This window comes from Labrus mixtus, chromosome 16, assembly GCF_963584025.1.
Source record: "Labrus mixtus chromosome 16, fLabMix1.1, whole genome shotgun sequence".
Taxonomy (NCBI): Eukaryota; Metazoa; Chordata; class Actinopteri; order Labriformes; family Labridae; genus Labrus; species Labrus mixtus.
Genome location: NC_083627.1, coordinates 25,612,526 through 25,628,054, shown reverse-complemented (window position 1 = coordinate 25,628,054; position 15,529 = coordinate 25,612,526). Strand labels below are relative to the sequence as shown.

The window sequence follows — 15,529 nt, the reverse complement described above, 5'->3', positions numbered from 1 at the left end:
CATAGAAAGTGACTCACCTAAAAATGTTGGACTAGAGTAAAAATACATATAAGGAATAGGAAGAAATATAAAGAGAGTCTATTTAACTTTTTGCTTTGTTTTATTATGATAACCTGAACAGTCAAATAATAACTCTGAACTCCCCAGCTAACATAAGCTGCTGCTTCTTACACTGCCTCTCCTCTTCACTTTGATGTATCTGATTAAGTAAAACCAAGCCCACTCACATCTAGTCAGCTGTTTATTTAAATGAAAGCAGAAGTTAGTTGCCTGCTTTATTTAGGCAGAATCTTGTTGCTTTTCAGACTTACTTTAACATTGATGTTGCACAATGCACAACCTGGAAAAAGTCAGTAAGATGTTTTGTGTCAGCTAGCTTTAGAAGTTGACTTTATTTCAAACACTCTATGACTACAACAGCCAAAGTTTACATGGATACAACTGATACAAAATAATCTTTCTCAGATCTCAGTCTATCAATGATTGATGTGTTCTCCAATCAATCATTTATTTTATGAAGACTTTGTTGCCATGTCTCTGCTTTCTTTTACTTGGACCCTGATGAAACATGAAACTGGCCCTCTGTAGGTCTGTGATCATGACAAAGTATGGGCTTAGCTTATGGGTGAGATCCTAATCTATCAAAGCGTCTAAGTCATGATAGTGGCTATTTTCGAAAACGCATACTACGTTCTGATTTGGCCAAAATGCAGAATGCAGTATTCAAACAATGTGGGATCTGCAGTATGTCAAACATACTCAAATGGTCACTGATTCGAACAAAAAAAGTGGATTATGCATCATACCAGTTTTCCTCGTGTACTGTTTCCCAGAGCCAGGTCAGAGATTGAAATGATGGACAGCAACAGCTATATATTCGAAGTACATTTATTCTGGAATATCAATACATCTCTTACCATGCTTACAGATGACACACAACTGTATATCTCAGTGTTGTTATGACTACAGTCCCTTTCACACACTGAGGAATTGTATTGAAGTAATCAAGTGGATGCGCCAACATTTCCTACAGTTAAATAAGGAAAAAAAAAATACTTGTCTTATGCTCTAAAGAAGAAAGGTTAACCTTGTCTCCATGTCACTAAAATCTATATCAAGGTGAAATTATGGACTCAGACCTTAAATTTAACAGATACATAAAGACAGTTACAAATCAGCCTTTTAACATCTAAAAAATATAGAACAGCAAAGGATTTCTGTCTAAAGGTGACACAGAGAAACCTTTTCATTTCTAAAATTATTCAAATCTGACTGTCTTAACCTTAGGAAAATGTGACTGTCACTGACATTTGTTAAACTTAGTAAAAAGGTAGCAGCTTGGTTACATCAAGACACCGAAAACAACTTCTTAGGTTAAGGAAAGCGTGTGGTTTTCTACATCAACAACAACGGTCTTGGTGAAAGAGAATTTGACTGAAATAATGTTCCCATCATGACCTTTGGCAGGAACTTTGTCGCATTTCGTTGTATATTTCTCTCTCCTGAAATGTTCTGCTATCTTCTGTTTGTTTGTTTGTTTATTATTTAATATTTAATGCAACACTTTTGTACAGAGCACAGTCAAAGTCATATTCCTTGCATGTATAAGCATACCTGGCCATTGAAGTTGATTCTAATTCTGCAGAAGAGCAGACAAGGCTATTATTTTGGTGACCTGAAGTGAAGTGCATGAACTGCAACAAATCAGGATAGTAGGATATATTTCCATTCTGGTGACATTGTTGCAGCATATGCAATCGAGTTGAATTATTGGATCCACTGTTTTTGGCCAAATGTTAAACCAAAATATGTGGGCCACATTTGCACCAAGTACAACTTGATACAGCATATTTCAGATCTAAGAATTTGTATAGGCTAAATCTGTATGAATTAAAAAAGTATAAAAAAGTATAACCCATGAATCTTTGTTTAAACTGGAGGCAATATTTTGTGCTTTTTAACTCTATGCTGATAAACATCTAACATTTTGGACCTAGCCTATTTGTTGTGAGTGGTCATGATTATTTGGGAGAGGGAGGATTCCAAGTTGGTGGTCACACCTTGCAATGATGGTGCTCTTTCAAGATCAGGTCCCTTCCCTCTGGAGGGACCCGAGCAGGCAATTCCTCAACGACCAACACTAGTTTATTTATAGCTGGACTCCATGAAGCAGCCATATTGCCTTCCGCTCCAGACGACTTAGGTAGTGCAGCACTGAGTCATGGTCCTGGTCTGTGCTCGCTGTGTGGCTCTCAGGTTCATCGTTTGGCTTAATTAGGAGATCCCGGAAGAGTCCTAGCCCTGAGCGTCGCTGAGTGACGAGGCAGGGGGGGCAGGGGGGGCAGGAGGGGACCGCAGGACACCAGCGCACCGCCACGGATCCGTCCAGGGGTATCGACAGTCCCGACATCCCGACAAGGAATTAAAAGCGGACCACTGGAAGGAGGTAAGCAGTTTCTGAATGAACGAGCTTCTATGCGAGAGTCAGGTTGAGTTAAATTTCGGGGTGGGGGCGGAGAGGTTAACATCCTGCAGTCGAAGACATGTCCAGAGTCTCCTCCACCTGCTGCATGTGCGCAATGATTTTCTTTCATTTAGTATGGATATTTGCAGTATGACAAAGAAACGTGTGTAGATTTAATTTGCAGTGTTTTCACAGTCTTGTTTGAAAAAAAAATATATTGTGTCGCGGACCATGAAGCATCAGGTCCTGTCAGCGTGCCAGCGCCATGTCATGTTTTATTTTGAAGCACTGTGAGACGACCACCTGTACTTATTGATGTACTTATATGGGAGTTTAAACAGCTTATTTACGGTAAAGACATTTCCCACCAAAAGTTAGATGTCAAAACAATCTCAGCTGGAGGTCTATTTAGTTTTTAGAGCTGTTGATACATCCCCTCATTGTTGACTCAAAGGTCAAGTGATTCTTAATTTGACTTAACATTGACTCTTAACCAAATATGATTAGCCTGCTGTTTAACAAAATGTAGTCTGTCAATTAACTCGTTTAATGCAGGTACCACAATGTTTACTTTAAGCTATTTTAACATCAGCAACATAATCTGACAGACCTCAGGAGTTTTTAAATAGGCTACCACTTTCTCTGAGAGCAATTTTTGTTGATGTAACATCCTCTTGTTTTGGACTTAGAAACAGGTGTAGCAGCTGTAACCTAAACATAAAGGTTACATGAGGAGCATGTAGGCCATTTGTTGAATTAACCAACTTCACTTCATCTTCAATTTCCTCAAGCTACACTGAAGCTGTGGATATTGAAGCCTATTGGATAACTTACAGTTGGCCCATGGCAGCAGACGGCAGGCTGGGGCCCGATATAGCCCCAAAGATCAGTTATCAGGCCAGAGGGTTCAGAAGACACATGCTGCAGGTCAGGGTGAAGTCAGTTATATCTTTCCACTGTAGGAACGTGTGCTTTCTCAGCTGTTGGCTTGGGGTCTTTATGTGGCAGACATTGTTGCGCATCTGTCTGCGAGAACAGAGGGAGGAATGTTTCCATACAAGCTTAAAAATATGAATTTGGACTTTATGAAACTTATTGATAGATGTATAACAGCCGTCCAACCTGCTGCTATAGATATTAGTCATTAATAAAGAGTCACAGGTTTCCCACTTTAACATTTTCAAGCAGCAGATGCTATTGTATCAATCAATCAATAATCAATTTCTATTTGTATAGAGCTAATACCTAGCAAATGTTGGTTAAGACCCTTTCCAAAAAGAGCAGGTCTAAGCCGTACTCTTTGTTATATTATTCATAAAAGACCCTACATTAATCCACCATGAGCAAAGCACTTAGTAACAGTCAGCAAGTAGCAAAGGCAAGGAAAATGCCAAAGGCCAAAACCTTTGACAGAACCAGACTCTTAAAGTTTTATGTATCAATACCTTGAAATGATCTAGCTTATGTTTTTTTTCTTAAAATTAAAACTATTTGTCCAAATATTTGTCAAGACAAAGATACAGAAAATCTCGTATGAAGTCCCTTCAGAGAAACTGTCACCCAAAGGCATATATGAAATTCAGTAGGTCAAAAGAAAAGTGTATCCCCACTGAAACTCAGATATAGAACTTGGTTGACTCTGTAGAGCACTGGTCCTGGAGCAGATTTATTTTTTTTATTTTTTATTTATGACTTGTTGTTTGGGATCAACCTACATTGAGCTCTCCAGGTTTCGGCTCTTGCCCTCAGAGTTGTTATGAACCAGAGAGCAGAAATAGATGCTGAGTCCTATATGAAAGGCATGTGGCACTGCTCAGAGGTTTCTCTAGAGAGATGACTCGATGACACCCCTCCTAGGACGTGTTTTCTTCTCCCCACACATAATTGTAAAACATAATTTGAACAGATTACCAACGGGCAACACTATTCAGCCTACATAGGCTGTTAGATGTTTTCATCCATTGTTTTTAAAAGAAATAAAGGTGATTATAACTCACACAGCTGGTTGTGTGTAAGACATGAAGGAAGCAGGTGTCAGATTAGGATGTGCTTGTTACCTAGCAGTAGTGTGCGTAAACATGCAGTCATTTGCTGGATTGAATTCTATCCTGTTGACTAATAGATATTGGAAACAGGCCTGCATTGCCTCATGGTGATGTATATGGCTGGTCAGTGTTAGCAGAGGTATAATATGATCTGTGTTGCTAGTATCTCCATTGACTGGCATTGTGTGGCCTAGAGGTTTGTTTACCTATCAGCAGTCATTTTATCCTTCTCAGTACTGTGTGAACATTTGATCTGGATTTGGGTTCATCATCTTGTTTGCTGTATAAATTAGAAGGTGTAATTGACAGGAGTTTGTGTTACTTGTATAAATGCTATCAGGAGACTATCCGGGTCATTGGGCTCACCTTTTCAGTACAGGTGATCTGTTATTTTATGGACGTACTGTATTTAAATCTCTCTGCTTGTGAGTCAAGTATACAGGCCAAACAAACCAAAAGGATTTTTTTTTATTTTGGAAGAAAACTTTTTTGCAGCTGCTCTATCTTTTTTTTTTACCTTTATGCAGTTTTAATTTCACATATAGCAAAGTGTTATTTTGTATGAATATTTTCAAGCAAGGAAGGGAATTGAATCATATTTGTGTTGGGGTGTTCATAAGCCATTAGCGCTAAACTTGACAATACTTAACACACAAACACAGCGACAGCCAATAACTAGTAGGTTGCTCTTAGGTCCTTTCTGTTATGGGACAGGAGTTTGAAATTCAGGGAATCTTTTCATTGGTTCCAACATGTGCGTATGCTGACAAATTCAAGATCAGCAGCATCAACTATGCATTTTCAGGAAGTTATGTTCTTTAAAATATCATAATAATATGGTCAATATTAAGTATTTGTCATTGTAGGACCTATTTATGTCACAATCAGTGATGATGTGATTTAAAAAAAATCTACATCTATTTTTATTGAATTGATACTTTAAGCAAAACATGATTATTAAAATAGCACAGCTGAGTATTCTGTTTATTTCAAAAGGTTTATTCTCAGCCTTGCTCCACTCTCAGTTTCTTCCTAATCTAATTGTGTGATGTGTTGAAGAGGTTGTGACTGGCAGAGTGCCAGACAGCTTAAACAGAGGTACATCCAAATGCACTGGCTAAATTTAGTTTCTCTCTGTCATGACATGGGCCAGCTTTTTTTAAACATGGTGCAGCAGGGTAGGAAAGTTGAATAGTGATTCTGCCACCCGGGACACTTTCTTCTGGGATGAATAAAGTAAAACAAATCACTATATCAAAACAAACACCAATCACTCACCAGTTTGATCAAGGTCTCAGCATAGCTTAATTACCATTTTTGATTTTGTTTCCAGATTTGTCACCATGGAAGGTTTAATGGAGCGGCTGGAGCGAGCCGTAACTCGCCTGGAGAAGATGTCTGTCACCATGCAGATGTCCAGCGGCATGGCAAACGGGGACTGTGTCAACGGCATTGACGAAGGCAAGTCTTAGATGATAATGGAACTCAGTTCAATCAGTCAATCAACCAATCCTTTTTTGTATAGCGCCAATTCATGACAAAGTTTTCTTAAGGACCTTAAACAAAAAAGCAGGTCGAGACTGTACTCTTTGCTATATTTTGTATAAAGACCTAACTTTATTCCACCATTAGCACAGCACTTAGCAACATTTAGCAAAGTTACAGTAGAGAGGAAAAACTACATTTCAACAGACAGAAACCTCGAACAGAACCAGACTCATGTTGAACAGTGATCTGCCAAGCGGTTTTGGAGAGGCTTTGTTCTATTATGTACTATTTTAAAGTTAAACAGACACCTGGTGTTTCTAGTTAAAACTTGACATAATAATCAGTGATTTCTTCCTGTTTTTCCAGGTTTGTCTCTGTGCATTGACGACTTTGACGTTGTACTGAAAGGTCCAGTGTCAGAATATCTGAACTACAGCCGATCCATCGGAAGGGAAGTGGAGGAACATGTAAGTTGTGTTTAATGCATTCATTAAAGCCTTGAACTATTTATCTCCTGCTGAACTGTTGTTTTCACACTTATTCACCCTGAGTTAAGTCTCTCAAGGCAGCACACAAACTCCTGACCTCAGAGGAAGACTGAAGCCATTACTCTACAAAAAAAGCCTGCAACCAAAATAATAGTTTTATCTGCTTTATACTGAAAATTCTCCCCAAAAGTCACTTATATGATAAAGTTCAATAATGTTTATTGTGGAAATAAAACATTGTTTGGAAATTACAGTTTAAATCCATTTGATAACTTACCAATGATGTTAAAGTGTATCATTTGAAATCAGGAGAGATATACAGTATTTAATAAGACACAGGTAACAGTATTTATACACGGGTTTAGGAATTGAACACACAGGGCCACACTGTCATTACATTTTTTTCAGGCTGCTGTTGGCAACTATCTATTAGAATATTTTATTACAGCACATCAACAAGACATCAAGTTTGATTTTCTCTTCATTATAACTACTCATTATTCAATTTAAGTATAAAAATGTATCCTTAAACTGTCCTTAAATTGTGAAAGCACCCATTAATAACAAACATAAACCTTTTTTAGTGATAACTTAAAGGGAAAAAATGCTCTTACTTAAAACCCTTCTCACAGTTCAAATATTTCTCTCCATATTGAGAAATCTTGACTTTTAAAGATAAACTTTATTGAACCCCCATTGGTGGAAATTTTTTAATTACTAAAGCTCAAAAAACAGGAATATAATTAGCAAAAATAGCAAAAAGTTAAAAAAAAAAAACCATATATACATCAATTAAATAAAAGGAGAAAAATATAATAATAAAATAATAATAGGTATGTACACTTTCACTTGTGGGAAGACAGTTATTATTTAAAACACACACAGATGTGTTTTTACTTTGTTATTAAGAGGCAAAGGTTATAAAAGCTCTTCAAAAAAGTAAAGCTCCTCTTTGTAGGGTAAAGATGGATTCAAGTTTAGCAATTGGTGCTGTCTCTGTGTCAGCCTGTATATGATTGAAAATACATGTATATGCATAGATGTCTAAAATTCAGAACTGATTAAGATATTCACAACTGTGATATCTGGTAATCTGAAGTATAGTCTGTATGGGAGGTCCACAGTCCAAAAGTTTCTCTGTATTCTACAAAGCCAAGGATGACTGACCTTACAACAATTTATCAAACTGGTGGTGGGGGACTTTTTCCTATTAGGTTATGACCTGTACTCCCACCAGGACTGTGTGTGTGTTTTGTGGTAAGCCATTTGGCAGTAATAGGCTTGTTTTGTCCTTGGAATAAATCCAATACAACAAGATTTGCTCCAAAACAAAAACATTAAGGCAGGCAAAGAGGAATGCAAGTTAAATGTACAAAAAAGTGTTTGTATTTCTTTCTCTGTACCTTGAAAGAGAAGATTTCTATCTGTTTGTCTGATCTCTGAGTGGGGTGAGAATGGAGTAGAGTGTGTGATTGAAAACCAGAGGGAGTTTCTCCTGTCTGAAGAGCCTTACCTTTTATGGTAAAAGCCTCCCTGGTGGTTCCCCTTGGCCCACAACTGGAGGTCTCAAACACACAAAGGACACAGCTGGTCGGTTATAACCCAAACTCCCTGTGTGTGTGGGGGTGTGTGTGTGTGTGTGTGTGTGTGTGTGTGTGTGTGTGTGTGTGTGTGTGCGCATTTAAAATGCTTTGCTTTCTATGTCTTAGACTGTCAGATTCAACGCCTAGATTTCCCTTGCAGTGAATGAACACTGAAAAGAGTAAATAAAATAAAATGAAGGAACAAGTAGTGTCAAATGATACATATTCAGTATCAATCGATCTTTATTTGTATAGCCCCAATTTATAAAAATGTTATCTCAAGACACAAAAAGCAGGTAAAAGAGCTTACTCGTTGTTATATTATATTACAAAGACCCAACATTAATCCATCATTAGCACTAAGCAACATATATTTACATTTAATACATAAATGTGTGACAGGCTGCTTACCATATTCTGTTGAAGAAGTTGTGTACTATCTTAACCAATCTGACTCACGTTCTTTGATTGACAGGCAGAGATGGTGAACAACGCCCTGCAGACTCAGAGAACTTTCCTAAAGATGGCTGCCATGCATCAGGAACCTGCACAGGTACTGAAACCTACTGATACCCAAGTGATACAGCTCGTGTAGTACTCGTACTCTCTGTACTCTTAAACCAATTATTCCGACTAGGTATAGTTGCTCAATAAGCAGATAGGTACTGTAGAGTAGGAGAACCAATGTCATGGGTTTGAAGGCACCCTAATGGGTTAAACTTCAACCCTTGGCCCCTATACAGCTGTCGCACAGTGTACACAAAGTTGCTCAGAAACCTAGCTGTAAACCTCAGCAGGTTAAGCACAGAGCTTATCTTGTGTTACAAATTGCATCAGATATTTCACATTTATCATCTGATCTGTGTCCCTCTCAGTCATGTGTGTCTGTCAGTGTCCTCCCCCTCCTGTGTCCCCCAGTGGGCCGGGCTGTTCACAGAGGGATTATGCTGCTCTTTGACTATGAAAAACGCTAATGCAACACATTCCCAACATGTTCACGTATAGAGAGAGGGGGGTGTGAGAGAAAGCTGTCTGTCTGTGTGAGTGTGTGTGAGAGAGAGCTGATATCATCCCATTGGCCTCTGTTTGTGTAGTGTGTGTGTGTGTGTTGCAGGGTCCACAGAGCCCTCCAGGAAGTGATTACTCCCTATCTGTTAGGTCATTGATCGAGGAGCATTGAAAAGAGCATTCAGTGATTGTCAGAAATGCAAACATGGAAAGAGGGAGGGTTTTACAGACAGACGAGGAGAGGAGAGGAGAGGAGAGGAGAGCAAATTGGAAAACCCAAAACTAAATACTGAAGAGGGACAATAAACATAAGTTATCTACTTGTCAAAAAATGTTTTTCTCATTGAGTGCCTTGTTAGCACCTGTTGAAAATGTCAGACAACATGCCATACTTTGTAAACTCAAATTAATATACTAGTGCTGTAGATTTTAGATCAGAGACCGGACACAACTAAACACTTTGGATTTAACTTGGACTTAACAGCATGTGAGAAGTTTTTCCCTATAAACCTGAGAAGAGACAAAACATTAAAATCAAAAAGTTTAGTGGGCCATAACATTGTGAAGAAAGAGGAATCCTCTTTAAAGTTAAAATGTTAAGATACATATGAATGTTTTTAACAATTCAAAGGAAAACGTGTACTTTGACAGTACAGTTTGTGTGAAAAATGTGACCTAGTTTTACACATGCCCTGAAAGACTTAAAACAGCTCTTGCATGTAAAATAGAGAATGTTGACATTTTATGAAAAAAGAGCTATCAATCTGTATCGACAGCAACATATCATACAGAATGAGTCTTGCCATATTCATGTCTCATGGGACATACAGTTGTGACAGATGCTATTTTAGCTTCTTTTTTTTTACAAGATTGGGTTATCAGTTTTCTACACAAGTGCAACATGACCATAAACTCTTATGAACGCACAAACCAGGTCAAATCCTCTCTTGAAAAGCGTTAACAAACACACACATTGGTTGGTCTCACTTATTCTTATCCATATGTGTACTCCACAATGCAGATCAGAAAGAGTAAGAAAAGTGTGTGACACTGACCAGCAGTGCCCCCTCTAGCCACAGACACACACACACATCGCACAAGCACATACACATATGCACACATGCATGCACAGCTTACAAACTTCTGGTCTTTCTCTGCAGCGCAGCCCTGTTTTACTTTCTGACTTTTTATGGGCATGTTCTATATTTGAGCCTGTTGTCAATTTGTGTGTGTGTGTGTGTGTGTGTGTGTGTGTGTGTGTGTGTGTGTGTGTGTGTGTGTGTGTGTGTGTGTGTGTGTGTGTGTGTGTGTGTGTGTGTGTGTGTGTGTGTGTGTGTGTGTGAGGGGGGGGGGGGTAAGAGTTAGATAAAGTGTAAAAAAAAAAAAAGAGATAGAGAGCAAAAAAAAAACCCACTCAGCCTGTCTTTCTCATGTGACCTCAGGTTAACCTGTAAACTTTGTGTGTGTGTGTGTGTGTGTGTGTGTCTGATTTTTCCTTGTTGCTGGTTCACACACGTTACAGACCTTCACAGAAAAAAAAAAAAAACTCCCCTCCTACCCTGCAACTGGTCTGGTGTTGGACCCCAACCACACCTTTGATCCAGTGCTTGTATAGGAAGTCAAGGCTCCAACGCTTTGCTATTGTAACACAGTGAGCTCATTCGTTGCCCATCAAATAATGTGAGCCGACGTTTTTGATCCTTTTGTGGGCTCATTCTTTTCCTCTGTGTATCCACTTTACAGTCTGCAATCCCAGCTTCAGTTGAATTCTAATCAATGTAGATGCCCCTCTTTCCTGAACACTAAATATGTTACTGCCTCCAATGCTTGTGCAAAGCTAAGGTTAGCAGCTGTGTTAGCAGCATAAAAAAACCTAATTTTGCTTTGATCATCTTTTTTGAACAATTGACAGTATATAAAGATGAACAACGAGTATCTATCTCCTCCTATTGAACAAAAGTGAAGCCAAAATTCACTTTATGTCAGGAGGGCAGCATATAGATATATGCATGTAGACATGTACCTGGTGTCACTGACATTTACATCTATTGAAAAGAAAAGCATATTACCAAAAATGCTATATTTGTTAAGTATGAAATAGGCCCATACTAGAGCTTTTTATTCATTTAAAATGTTGTATCTTGACTATATTCTGGCTTTTGCTGTCTGTTGGTGAAGTTTTCAATAAATTGTTTGACATTTCTGGAAGTTAACTTATTTCCTTATTTTACATAGATCCATACCACTTAAACAGCTAAGATAAATCATCAGCTATTTAAATCAGTAATGTAATATGCAACTTATTTGATAATCAATTATTCTTTTTTTTTTTCAAGTAGAAATGCCATGCATGAGATTTCAGCTTCTGTGCAGGTTAAACGCTTTTCCTTGTTGCATGTGATAGTTAAGAATTTCAGATGTGTTTTACATTTTACAGGAGAAAAATATAGCAACTAGTATCAAAACGAATCCTCTGTTGAAGACGTAATAGGGAAAAAATAAAAGGAGAAAATAAAAGGAGAGAAAAGACAAATACAGGAACGCAAGTGGCAGAAATATGTTAGAACAATCAGCGGATATGGTGTTTTTTTGTCTCATGACATACACTCACCAATGTTACCTCAGATTATCTTCTTTCTCAATGAGTGCAGTACATTCATATTTGAAGAGAAACTTTTTTTGGACATAGGGAGATTCGTTGCCCCAAGTCTTCTCCCACACAGATATAAGCTGGATTTAGTGGGAAGCACAAGGAACAGTACAATGAGTGTTTAGCTCAGCTTCTAGAGATCATGTGCATTTGATTGAGGGAAGAATTTGATTGAAAACAAGGAGAAAGCTTACTTCTGTTTCTAGTCCTTCCTTGCACGCAAGCATCAAAATTACGGAAGCAGACATAACTAATCTTCATATAAAATGTAATTAATTGAGATTATCTGACATTATCTACTGGTTTATCTTAATGCATGGCATCAATCAGCTTATTTCAATAACAGATCATGCACTGCAGTGAGTTCTTCATAAGGACACCATTCTTCCACAGATCATTAACAGTAAATGTTTCACATATCAGCAGAAGTTCACTGCAGATAAGAGGAAAAAAAAGAAGCTGCAGCAGCAACATTGTGTTCCTGACTCTTTGAGTGTGCAGAGGCATGCTAGGTAAACTATAAACACTGGAGGAGCAGTATGCCTTACAAGGCCAGAGGGATCTCCCAATGAACAGAGGAATGTTTGCAGGAACAGAGCTATGGGGAGGGAGGGGAGCTGAGAACAGGGAGAGGAGCTACACAGGATCTGAGATCTGGACCTTCCAATGGAAAAAAAGGCTCTGGCTATTAAATTAGTAACTGTCCTTTAGCCCACTTTAGGCATTACTGACTTGGCAACTACTGCAAGCTTGGTATGGGTGGGCAGGAAAACAGCACTGAGGTTGTTCAAAAATAAAAGAATCTTAAGCATGCTTAAGAGAATTCTTCATTAACGTTTTTAAGTTATTCATTTGTGGTCTCTAGTTATCAGGGATTTTTATTTTATTTTATATTTGCTCTGTGTTTTGTCTAAGACTCCCAGTCCAATCTTCATTCATCTTTGCATCCACCTTCTGTCATAATATAGTAACTGTCTTCTTCCTCCTCCTCTTTCTCTTTGTCTCTTTTTTCTTCTTTTTTTTGCAGACAGAGTTATATGACCTGCTGAAGCCAATTTCAGATCACATCCAGGAGATCCAGAGCTTCAGGGAACGAAACCGGGGCTGCAGCCTCTTCAACCACCTGTCTGCTGTCAGCGAAAGCATCCCTGCTCTGGGGTGGGTGGCTGTGGTAAGGAGGAAAAACATCTTTTAACACACCTTAAATACCAAAAACACATCAGCCTTTTAGCAACATTTAAAAACATTCTAACATATAGACAGAAACTCACTCAAGGATTAATCTATCCAATACTTAAACACATGCATGGAGGTACAGCTAGGCTACCTGATAAAAAAAGAATGTTCATAAACTAAAGACAACCCTGAATCAAACATGCAATCCTTTTCTCGTTTAAGGAAATATCATGCATCAATTGTTGAAATTAAACCTGGAAGCAATAGATAAACCTGGATTCAAAAGTTTGCTCTGATAAACAACACTGAGAGTATTTTAAAAGTGACATGCACCAAGCCTGTGTAAAATCTGTAAAAGTCTTCAAGACAAATTAGTACATTTTGGAAAATACGAGTAAAAAAAGACCAAAATCTACCTCAATATCTGAAGTGAAACTCAAATTAAAAATCAAGAACCCACTTTACAATTGCCTACAGAGAGTTTTGTATAACTAAACACAGCGCTCTATACTTTCCATCCTCTAACAACACCTACACACCTCTGTCTGCCTTCACATTAGTCTCTGTTTCCATCTTCCTCTGACTTAAGGGACAAATCATTTAGATTACCATCAAAGCTTTTCCACTCGAGTAAAGAAAAACATTTGACTCTGTCTCTGGTCAGTGTCTGTTGCTGTCAGAAGAGCACTTTCCCTCTCAGGACTAATCTCACATGTTCAAGTACAAAATGCCACAATCAGCTTTTCTGCTCTTTACTCTTCCATGAAGACAAATCAGCTGATGGTTGAAGTCTTTCAAAATAAAAGTCTGTGCATGAAACTTTGGACCTCGTCATGCTTCTGTTCCTTTTGCTGTGATAGAAGTGTTTTCTAATGTGTTTTTTTTAATCTTTCTTTAAGAGTCAGAAGCCTGCTCCGTATGTGAAGGAGATGAATGATGCTGCCACCTTCTACACCAACAGAGTGCTCAAAGACTTCAAGGACAAGTAAGTCATTGGTATCTACTCAATTCTTCACATTAAAATAAGTATCCACATCCCTGCAGGGTACTACAAATGAAGATCAAGTTACTTCATCTGCTCTGATCTGAATATACATGAACTAGTAAATATGTTATATTTAATGTCACATTAATACACTGAAAGTGATTTTGCATATTTACACCCAAACACTGCAGCTCCTAAATACTTTACATTTCTGTTAGGAGTTACAGAGTGTTTTATATATTTAAACAGACGACGTTTTGAAAATCCAGCATTAAACAATAAAGTCGGACAGATTACACAACTCAAGCAAGTTTCAAGAATGTGCCAATCAGTTTTAATGTAGACCCCAATCATTTCATGTCCAATCATTGTATACCATTTTGCAAATTGTACATCGTGCAATGTTTTGATTTTAAAGACTTAAATAGACAACTTTAATCCAGGAAAGGTCATCTATTAAGAAGCAGCAGCTTTGGTTCAGCTCTGGTTTAATATCTGCTGTTCTAGGCTTTTGTCTCCACTGTGCTCCTTCGTCCCCTTCTACTAAACTCATCCTCCTCTGTTTTAACCTGACTGTCATATGTTTGTCATCCTCTCTCCCAGCGACAGACGTCATGTAGACTGGGTGCATTCCTACCTGTCAATCTGGACAGAGATGCAGTCCTTCATCAGGCAGCACCACACTACAGGACTGGTGTGGAGCAAGACTGTAAGATCAATGCACTGTCATCAAACAATCATTACACAAACTTTCAAACAAACTCTTCTCTAAAAGTTACAACACACTTCCATTACAACAATAAAAGACTCCTAGAACAAATTGTTTACTATCTTAGCTTTGTTTTCATTTAGTTTCTATTCGCAGGCTTGGATATTTTTTATGTCAGTGCTCAAATTAACTGCTACTTTTTGCATACATTTCCATTTTTAGTTATGGTGCAGTCCATTACATAAACCACTGCAGAAAGCATGAATGAATGAATGAGCTTCCCTCAAGCGGCTGCACTCATCGGGTTCCCCAGAGAGCTTACAAAACCTCTGACACTCCCACATACACTTCTGTTTATGGATGTCTGCCTTTTTCTCCTAAGCTAGAAGGATTTCTTTCTTTCTTTATTCTCTGATGGGATGTTAAATGGGACATTTTGGCATATAAGACTTATACACGTTTTGCTTAAATGTATTTTTGAAAGGAAAGTCTAAAATAATTAAAAATATAAAAGACAGTTTGTCATAGCCTAGCATAATGATTGGTACTAGCCTAGAGGCGTGGCTCTGTCCAAACGTCACAAAATCTGGCTACCACCTGCTCTTAACTTCTCCAACTGAAACATGTATCCCCTCCATTCATCCAAAAAAACAATTAGGACTTAACAAAGGCTGGTCTCTCAACCAGGAACAGTGTCATTCTAAAACACTAGACGGCTAAATCCACCATCAGTTCTGGTAACTTTGTAGAAAGTCAGGTACACAAAAGCTAGCTGGTTATATTGGTTAAACCTTCTCTCGGGGCAACGACATATCAATGTCACTGCAGACATGCAGAAGCCACCAGCGCTACAGAGACATAGAACAACTGTAAAGACCCAAAATACAAAATTTTTACAAATCATCCGTCAAAACATGAACTTTAATGGCTTCA

The 15,529-nt window shown here is 38.2% G+C and overlaps 1 protein-coding gene and 1 long non-coding RNA gene across 2 annotated transcripts in view; both read left to right on the top strand.

Annotated features, from left to right (window-relative positions):
• The first annotated feature begins 2,178 nt into the window (after positions 1 to 2,178).
• cap2 (cyclase associated actin cytoskeleton regulatory protein 2) overlaps positions 2,179 to 15,529 on the top strand; it is an 18,614-nt gene continuing 5,263 nt past the window's right edge. Inside the window, exons 1-7 of the mRNA XM_061058973.1 lie at positions 2,179 to 2,446; positions 5,843 to 5,970; positions 6,364 to 6,464; positions 8,544 to 8,621; positions 12,754 to 12,897; positions 13,802 to 13,887; positions 14,491 to 14,596. Coding sequence (XP_060914956.1) covers positions 5,853 to 5,970; positions 6,364 to 6,464; positions 8,544 to 8,621; positions 12,754 to 12,897; positions 13,802 to 13,887; positions 14,491 to 14,596 — 633 coding nt within the window. The 5' untranslated portion in view covers positions 2,179 to 2,446; positions 5,843 to 5,852. The remainder of the gene's footprint in view (positions 2,447 to 5,842; positions 5,971 to 6,363; positions 6,465 to 8,543; positions 8,622 to 12,753; positions 12,898 to 13,801; positions 13,888 to 14,490; positions 14,597 to 15,529) is intronic.
• LOC132990629 (uncharacterized) overlaps positions 14,604 to 15,529 on the top strand; it is a 2,876-nt gene continuing 1,950 nt past the window's right edge. The window contains exon 1 of the long non-coding RNA XR_009676081.1: positions 14,604 to 15,529. This exon is cut by the window's right edge and continues 227 nt beyond it. This is a non-coding gene — a long non-coding RNA (uncharacterized LOC132990629).